Source organism: Vigna unguiculata, chromosome 2 (assembly GCF_004118075.2).
Source record: "Vigna unguiculata cultivar IT97K-499-35 chromosome 2, ASM411807v1, whole genome shotgun sequence".
NCBI lineage: Eukaryota > Viridiplantae > Streptophyta > Magnoliopsida > Fabales > Fabaceae > Vigna > Vigna unguiculata.
In genome coordinates, this window is record NC_040280.1 from 21,567,174 (window position 1) to 21,577,097 (window position 9,924).

At 29.1% G+C, this 9,924-nt stretch overlaps 1 protein-coding gene across 1 annotated transcript; it reads right to left on the minus strand.

Moving 5' to 3' along the window:
• Window positions 1–340: 340 nt before the first annotated feature.
• Window positions 341–5,526, minus strand: LOC114173588 (protein NRT1/ PTR FAMILY 2.13). Its single transcript, XM_028058076.1, has 4 exons — window positions 5,228–5,526; window positions 4,903–5,120; window positions 2,167–2,741; window positions 341–1,437 (listed from the first exon to the last, which is right to left on the minus strand). Exons 1-4 carry the CDS (start codon window positions 5,412–5,414, stop codon window positions 537–539), a joined length of 1,881 nt encoding a protein of 626 aa, XP_027913877.1. The 5' UTR covers window positions 5,415–5,526; the 3' UTR covers window positions 341–536.
• Window positions 5,527–9,924: the final 4,398 nt, after the last annotated feature.

A 9,924-nucleotide genomic window follows, 5' to 3' on the forward strand; every position in this document is an offset into this window, starting at 1 on the left:
GGACAGTCATATGTATATAATATAATATAATTTTATCACTTTTATTCTTTATCAATTTCTGCTATACGTCCATTATCATCTTTAGGATGGCATTACTTTTTCTCTTTGTCCTTCTTTCTAAATTGTAATCTTTGTGATAAAAAAGCTACACACACATTAGACTTGATCTCGAAAAAAAAAAATTATTATAATTTCATACATTAAACACGTTCTAAAACACATTATAAATATATATAGTTGGAAGAGACTGTTAGAAAGACTCTAAATTCAATTTTTTGATAATATTTAGAAAGTATAAGATTGACTTAGTGGATTTAGTGGGTTTGAAAGAGAGAAGATAAGAGAGGTGACAGATTCAACTTCCTCAATCACTTAAATACAATCACTTAAATACTAACATCTACCATGGATAAAAGAAAAAACTAACTTTATAAGAATATATATATATATATATATATATATATATATATATATATATATATATATATATATATTCTTATAAAGTTTATGTGTGTGTGATTTTTGTGTTTTTGCTATTATGTAGAATCTTCACACTTAGCAGCAGTAGAGTGAGGTAATTCTCCTTTGGAAGCTAACTCCAAATCATGAGGGAGGTCAGAAATTCCTTTATACTGATATCTTTGAGCCACAAAGAGAAAATAAATGAAGTTGAGGACTCCAATTCCTGCAACGAGATAGTAAAAGTAATCTAGCCTCCCAGAGTTTATATCATTGGTTAACCAATCAGGATGGGTATGTGTTCCTGTGACATGATGAACAGTGGTCACAAGTGCACTGCTGACATAGCTGGCACCAGCAAAAGAGCACGAAAACAAAGCATTGGCAATGCTTCTCATGTTCTCAGGAAATTGTCGGTTGAAGAACTCAATCTGTCCAATTACATTGAATGCCTCACACAGCCCCATCAGGACCAGCTGTGGGACCAGCCACAGGACCGACATGGGAGCAATACCAAGCGGATTCGGATTTGCATTCGCCGTGTCTCTTCTCACTTTCTCCACCAGAGCAGCGGCAACCATCGACAGAACCGAAAACACCATGCCGATTCCGATTCTCTGCAGGAGACTGATGCCACCTTCGTGTTTCGTCACTCTTCTCAGTGCTGGCACCATGATTCTGTCGTAGAACGGAACCCACACACCTATGGTGATGAACGATATCACCCCAAGTGAACCTGCTGGGATCTGAAAATTCCGTCCTAGGTGTCTGTCCATTTTCATGGCTTGTGACACTGTAAATGTTCCTTGTTGTGCCATGGAAGTGAAACCTAGGATCCCTGCAGCCCAGATTGGGAAAACTCTTGCCAAACATTTCACCTCTTCCACTTCCTGAATGCTCACAAGCCTCCACTTGTTTACTCTACTCCCATCAGGGTTTACCTCCCCCTCCATCACTACAGCTGCTTTATTCAAAGCCCTGTTAAAATATAAATCAACCCACGTTAATCACAACGTTTATCATTTATGAAGGAAAATAAGTTTTTAACAACTAAATTTTGATAATTTAATTTTGTAATTTGATATATTTCTTGTTAAGTGGTTTTTCATTTTTATTTTTTTATTTTTTTATTTTTTTAGACCAATTAAAAAATGACATCTCAATTTGTATGAGAAAATTTTAAAATTTTAATTTCAACGTATCATTGTTCTTTTATGAATTTAGATTATTTGTTATGTCTTCGAAATATATTACATTTTTTTTTAAAAGAACTAACATGAGTATATTTTAAAAACGAAGTAAAAATAGCAAAAAAAATCGATGAAAAGTCTTGACTCCTCTGGCCATCATTTTTCCACCACCTAATTTTGACTACCAAACTATATAATACCAAAAGTTGAATGAAAGTTCTAAAAACCAATGATATGTACAAGATACTATTAGTAGCACCTTTAATTATTTATCAATGATATACGTAGGATAATGACACACGCACTCATGATAATAATATGTATATAATAAATCTCGTGGCTCTTGCAAATGCAACGTCGCCCACTCCACCTAAAACATTATAGAGATATCTTTCTATAATATTAGAAAAATGTTTTTTTTTACACGCCACTTTGGTAAAGATCGAAGAGTAAAATAGTAGATATAAAATAAAATGTGTGTAAAAATTTATTCGATGTAAAAATAATATTATCTCACCTGAACTGGTTGGTGAACGGTAGTTTTGACAACGCACGAGTGCCGACAAGGGGAGGATCATAGAAAACCCCGTCGAGTTGTTTCTCCGATGGAACCTCAAGTTTTCTCTTTCTGTATGCAGCCACGAGAACTTGTGCGATGCTAGAGAAAATGCTTCCCTCTGGTTTGACATGCACGTAGATTCTTGTTCCGACAAAGAACATAATGATGGAGCAAAGCATGCAGAGGGTTGGGATGGCGAAACCTATTTTCCAGCTAACGGAGTCTTGAATATAGACAACCACGGTTTGAGTGATCAACAAGACCACTGTGAAGGTGGTGTAGTACCAGTTGAAGAAACTGTTGATCCCTTTCTTCCCTTCGTCTGTGGTGGGGTCAAATTGATCCACCCCAAAAGGAATGCTACATGGCCTTATGCCAGCAGACCCTACGCTTAAAAGGCACAGTCCCGATAGTAGGACACCTAGGTGGGGTGTACTAGCTCTAACACATTGGTTCAGTGCTTGTTGATGAGGACTGCATGATGGAGGATGCAACTTTGGTAACCATGCTGTTAAACTCACCATCACCATTCCCTGTCATAACACAAGTTTTATCACAAATTTTCATATGTATGTATGGAAGAATATATAACACTACAAGACTATAATAATACTTCTGCATAATTTTCTTACTTGCTTATGCTAAATTGTTTAGTAAATGATTAATTTCAAGGGTTAATATGAAAGTGAGATACCATTGCCGGAGTTAAGTTCGTCATTTGTTTCAAATATTAAATAAAGATTGACATTTTAAAATAAAAAAGTATTATTCAATAATTTTTGTGCAAAAAAATAACAAAAAGGTATACTTGGAGAATTTGGATTTGTTTATGGAGCAAACATCCAAAAATAGAAGTCAACAGAAAAGATACCAGTGCTGTCACGTTAGGTATCGTATCTATGAAATGATTTATTTGAAAGGAGAAACAGTTGCACATAAGTCTGACTTGTCAACTGCAAATAATTAAATAAAATTATTTTTTGTTTAAATCAAAATTAGTATGTATATACTGTAAAAACAGAATTGTAATTTTACAAAATTAGTTTTTCTGTAAATGAATTTTATTTTACTAAAAAGTAATGTATAATTTGTCTTTCTTGTCCTCTGTAAAAAGTACTTACCCACAAATTTCTCTAAACATGTCATTATACTTCTTTTCATATTAAATAAACCTTATTTTTAATATCTATAAAATATTTCCAATACAAATTTATCAACCCACTAACTCGCATTATTTTCTGCCTTGCTTATAATATATATTGATAGTGTTACCTCTACATATGTACTGTTAAATTAAGTTCAAGTGGACAACTTTAATTTCATTAATTAAAAAAATACAAGTCCATTGTCATATTGCACTGTAAAATGTAAATACATGCATAAAAATAAGATATGAAAACTGGCAAGAAAATATATCAAGATAGGGATAACATGCAGGAAATGGTTACATATTGTATTCGTTAATTACAAGTAATTTTTTCATAAAAAAGTTAATAAATAATTTTATATTACAAATGTCTTTCTTCTGTGATATTTTTTTACCTTAGAATTTAATATTTTATTCTGAGAAAATTAGGAAAATAATTTATCTATCATATAAATATACCAGATGTACATAAGTTAATGAGGTAAAAAAAAAACATGAAACATCTGACTAAAACATAGATATCCAGCACAGAAATTTATGATTAAATTTTAATTTTGAAGTCTTCATGTATAATCAGTAAATTATGCTACGCATTTATCAAATTCTCTCTCTCTTTCTTTTCTATTTCATTTGTCTCTTTCTCTGTGTTTTCATCCACGATTCCAGTGACTGTAAGCAGTGTCTGATTTAGAAATCTCGTGTTCTTGTTTTAATTATTAATAACAGTCATCGTATTCCTTTTTTTTTCTTTTTTTGTGAAAGAGATAAATCGAGTTCATACGCAACTTTTTTTACTGTATTATCTGTCCTTTGGTCACTATGTCCACATCAAAATGTTGTACCCGACACTTCAATCTCTCCTTTTCTTGTATCGTTATCTTTCTTGTATGATTTAGAAACAATGCTTATTTAAGGAAATTAATCATTTCATACAACTTTCTTAAATCAACCATTTAGCAACCTTCAATAATAAATATTATATCCAAATGACAATAACAAATGTAAATAAAATAATAATATGACTATACTATATGTAAAAGTTATCAAAGCATCACAATTTTCTTTTAAATATTAAACTGCAACGAGAGACAAAACAATTACCAATAAAGCTACTGTTTTATATATTAAATTAAAAACCTAATAAAAGACACTGAGCAAATAAAAAATAAAACGATTTGTGAGACAAATCTACTTGACACCTAACAAGACAGAGATAAAGAGAAAAAAGGTGAGTATGATATATAGATGATATAAAACAATTAAAAAAAAAAACGTAAATTATGAGGGTCGGTATCATGATTAAACAGTGGAAAACATGTATAAGTATCTATTCAACACAAAAACATTAAACCTATGATCTGAAAAATCATGAACTTAACAACTCTAGGTGTTATGCTTCACCTGATTATCAACGGTTTTCTCCAAAGTCAGAAGCAGTTCATATAATAATGAAAGATAAAAGAGGAAGCAAAAGTGACAATATATATAATGAAGGTGGTTCACTCAAAGTGTAAACAAAACATAGAGAGAGGTAGCGAAAACAGTACCAGTAGAGTAGAAAAGGAACAAAAAGCTATAGTTCGGAAGCGACCAACATAAGCATCAGAAATGAAGGCACCAATCAAAGGGAAAAAGTTGGTAACACCACTCCATAGGTTGAGAATGTTGGAAGCATAAACTTGATCCAAATGAAACTCTCTTGTTAAGTACACCATGAAGTTAGCAAACAAACCAAATGCTGCCAACCTCTCAAAAGTTTCATTACCTGCAACATTAAACCCCCAAAAAACTAAGTTAAAGAAAACAAACACGACCAAATCATGTGTAATTGTTCTTACTTTTGTGAAAAAGGAAAAGAAAAACTGATCATACCTAAAATAAAAGGCATAGCCTTCCATCCTCCTGGCTTCTTGTAATCGCGTGATCTTGAACTGTTTTTGCTTAGCTCATCGCTGGTTTTCCCTGTGTCTGGTGGTGAAGTTGCAGAAATACCATTTCTGCAGCAGAGAAGTGACCAGGAAGAGTGAGAGAAAGAGAGGTTTTTTCCCTTAGCCGACATTATCCGAGAATATTTAATTCGTGTGGTGTTTGTGTTGGTAGATAGCTACAAGGGTTTCATATATATGTGTTGGTGGTTGGAGCTAAGAACCTGTGATGAAACTGAGAATGGAAGCAGTGATATATTTATAGTGCTCAATGATTGAATGAAGCAGCGTAGCAGCATGGTATTGAGTTAGTAGAATACGTACAAAGGAAAAGAAAGTAGCGTGTGGTACGTTTAACCTACTGACTCATGCAGGAGCATGTTGTAGATTGATTGCGTGCAGTATTTGCTATGCTCAGTGGACTTGTGGGGACCATGCCCCTATACGTTCAAACCTGTTTTATGGATCCACTATCTTTCTTTAACCACCACTTGTGGCACGTGTAGAATATATAGGTTGCATGCTGATACTGAATTTTGTAGAAACAAGTGGTGTCAAGGGTTTTTTTTTTGTTTTTTTTTTCTGGGATAAACCTTTTCGAAAACAAATTCGAGATATCAAACATGTTCCAGTATTATCTATCAGAATAAAAAAAAAAAAAAAACTATCGTTCATGTTAAGAATTCGTTTTCTGATAATATCGTGAGTGCCAAAAACCTCAGTTAAAATTCAGTTATTGGAAAGTCGAATTTTCAGTGTTGAAAAATTCACTCGAAATTCGATTTCCAAAAGGACAAATTCCCAGCTATATGTAGTACTTTTGATAGCTAGAAATTTGATTTTCAGATAGTGAAAATTCTGGTGAGGTTTTTCAGTTTTTGTTTTCTAAAATTTAATAAAAACAAAAGGATAAAGAATTTAGAAGAAAAAAAAACTGACTTCTCATAAACTGAATTCCGACCAATTTTCTGAGACCACACGTTGTGAATTTGATTACATGAGAAGGTGAATTCTTCGCAAGATAAATAATGAAGCGAGCAGGTCAATTATGATAAATAATGTTTCTATGTATTCATTTATTTTGAGATTTTTTTTTCATGGGTTTATTGGAAAAAAATCTCGTGATCAAGATGTCAAAGATAGTAAATTATATCCATTATTTCTACTTAATTTAACCACTTTAAATATAAAATATGAGAAATATTTATACGAATAATTGTGTTATAGTTTAAAAAGCTGACGAAATCAGGTTAAATTATCACAAGAGAATTATTTATTAATGTGGATTAAACTTCAAGACAAATTTGTAAAAAGTTATGAAGCTGATTATGATTTAGGTTGATTATAAAAGGATGGTGATCTCCGGGTTATTTTTTCTTATATAAAATATCATCCACCAACAAATCAAACACAACATGTCCAAACAATTCTAAAAGGGGGAAGTATTGAAGAAAGAGAATGGGTGATGACCATAGTGATAATAATATTATAATAATTAAAATAATAAAGACAATTCTTTTTTACTCTCATTCATTAAGTATTTTTAACTATAATTCAATTATTCATATGAATAAATTTTATTCAGCATATCTCAAGGAATTAATTAAATGAAATAAATATGTGTGATTCGATGTTAAATTTTAATTTAATACATTGATCTTATTGGACGTTACTATCCCATGTTCAATGGTAATTATTAACGACTAACCATATTATTCATAAATATGAATGACCTGCACAACTTCAGCATTCTTAAAATTTGATATGTTTTCAATGACTATTGTATTAATTTTCAATTTGAGATTTTACAAATTTTAAAGTTATTTGTCCAACTTCAAGGATGTGTCTGTAAAAAGCAGATATTACATTTTTAAGTATTAAAATTAAAATCCTTCTCTGATGTAATAGCTTTTGTGCTAAAGTTAGCAGTAAACAATAAAGAACTCTTTTCAACAAATTATACAGTTACGTATACCTTTATTTTAATATATATATATATATATATATATATATATATATATATATATATATATATATATATATCCCCTTTAATATTAAACGATTATGATGAAAGAAAGGTACATGTAAAGACACAATAACTAGTTCTTTTCCTAGCTTTATCAATTGTATACACAAACTAACTTATACCTAGGGAAATATCCATATTGAAATATTTGTATATACTTTTGTTAAAAAGATAATGCTATTTTCTAAATAAGATATTTAAATATAATTATATTTTTGTTCATAATAAGTCTTTTTATTTTAAAAGCCATAAATAAGCGTATTTGCAATTAAATATTTTATTATCATTTTCTCTATATTGATCTGCTTATGATGAATTTAATAATTACATGGATAATTTTACCAATATTTATCGACAATATACCAAAAGTTTACTAATGATTCTTTTATCATGGTTAATTTTGGTAACTTTTAATTACAAACGATACATAGGTAATTAAAAAAAATTTGTAATGTTATCCATTTATCACACAAATAATTAGTGTTCATGAGAATTCAAATATTATCATTTTTTATATGTAGAAATTTTATTACTATGTAGTGTTTATTATTAGACAGTCCCTTGTTAGTATTTAACTTTAACTGTTGTATCAAAAAGTCTTACAAATAGGTTAAGGTTATAAAATATAATTATTAATATTTGTCATACTACTTTATTTCGATGGAAAACACGTTTTCAAAATTATTAGTATATCATAGTTGCTGTTATAAAGGATAATATCACATTAAAAAAAAAATATAACATTAAACGAATGAATGATTAGATTATTTAATTTCCTATTCGACAAAAATAAGTTAGTGGGTAGTATAGGCATAGATGTTTGACATTATTCTGAAGATATATTGATGTTTAAGATTAAAAAAATGAAAAAAAAAAAGTGAAGAGTTTTTTTTTATAATTTTTTTACTTTTAACAACTTTTTATTTTACTTTTCTTATTCAACGAAAGCCAACTGACCTTGTCCCTTGTTTTTAAAATGTACATTAATAAATATAAATATTGTTAATTTCACACACATACACACACACACATATATATATATATATATATATATATATATATATATATATATATATATATATATATATATATAATAGATGGAGTAGTTAATAGATTCTGGCCCAGTGTCCAAAAGATATTTTTTGAAAGTCTAAGATTATGAAATAAATCTTACACTTTTTCCTCTTATCCTTATTATGGTCCTACATTCTTTTCTTATCATTTGTTGATAAAGTGAAATAAAAACAATGATCGTTTTTCTCTCAAATCAGGAAAGTTTCACTGAAAATCAATAATTAACGTCTTAATTATTTAGTAAGATTTTAAGTTTGTGAATATATATATATATATATATATATATATATATATATATATATATATATATATATATATATATATGTTTCTTTACCTGTAGAATGACAAGGAAAATAAACTTGTCCATGTGGTTGGTATGGAAATCTGTGAAACATCTGACTAAAACAAACACATTGAGCGCAGATATGTAATATTATATTTTTAATTTAACTCTTTCGAGTGTATTCCGTAAGTTATGTAATTACATTCGTCATGAATGATTTTTTTATGACTTAATTAATTTGAGGTACCAACTTTCGTCTAAACGTTTATTTTGGTCCCGTTTAAAAAAAAATGTCTCAATTATATCTCAATTGAAAAAAAAAATAATTAAGCTTTTCTATAAAAAAAAATATTAATAGTATTAATATTGATTTTTTAACTTTAAAAAAGTTATCACGTGTCAAATTTTTGGTGTGACACATGATATTATTAGTGTCACTTGTCATGATATTGTCACGTATTAGTATCACAACCAAGTGTAATTGTTTTCATTTTAATTTAATTTTCACATATATTTCTTTATTTCAATTTAATCCCCTCATCTGTCTTTTTTATTTAATTTAGCATTTTTTTTTCAAAATAGAGAAATATTGTCCCTTAACTTAAGTACTGATATTTATGATTAAATATGTTTTTTTGTCCTATAACTTCCAATGAAAATTGTAATAAGTCCGAAACTTTGGTCTAATTTAGTTTCTCAACTTCAGAACAATGTGGATCTAGTCTTTTTAACCAAATTTTATTAAAATTATTTAACATTTCAAATGCATTTCAAACAAGGACTAAAATTGACCAAAGTTTCGAAGAGAGACGAAAAGTCATGAATAACAAAACATCGATTAAAAATTAAGAAAAATATAATATGTTTAAGAGAGACAATATTGTTTTATTTAAAAAAATTAAGACTAAATTGAATTAAAAAGACATATGTGGGGACTAAATTAAAACAAAGAGACATATGTGGGAACCAAATTGAACAAAAAGACATATGTGAGGACTAAATTAAAAGGAAGATAATGATACTTGATAATGACATTCACATGTAACATTTTTTTTAAAAAAATTAAAAAAAAATTAATATGTGACATGCTTTTAACAAACTTTTTTGAAAAGGACCTAATTTGAAACAATTTTTCAAAAGTTGGAACGTAATTGATTCATTTTTAAAAGTAGTGATCGAAATAACACATCCGAACAAAAGTGAGTATCACCTGACTAATTAAGACTTTTTTTTCATTTTCTATTTCATGTGTCTCTCTCCA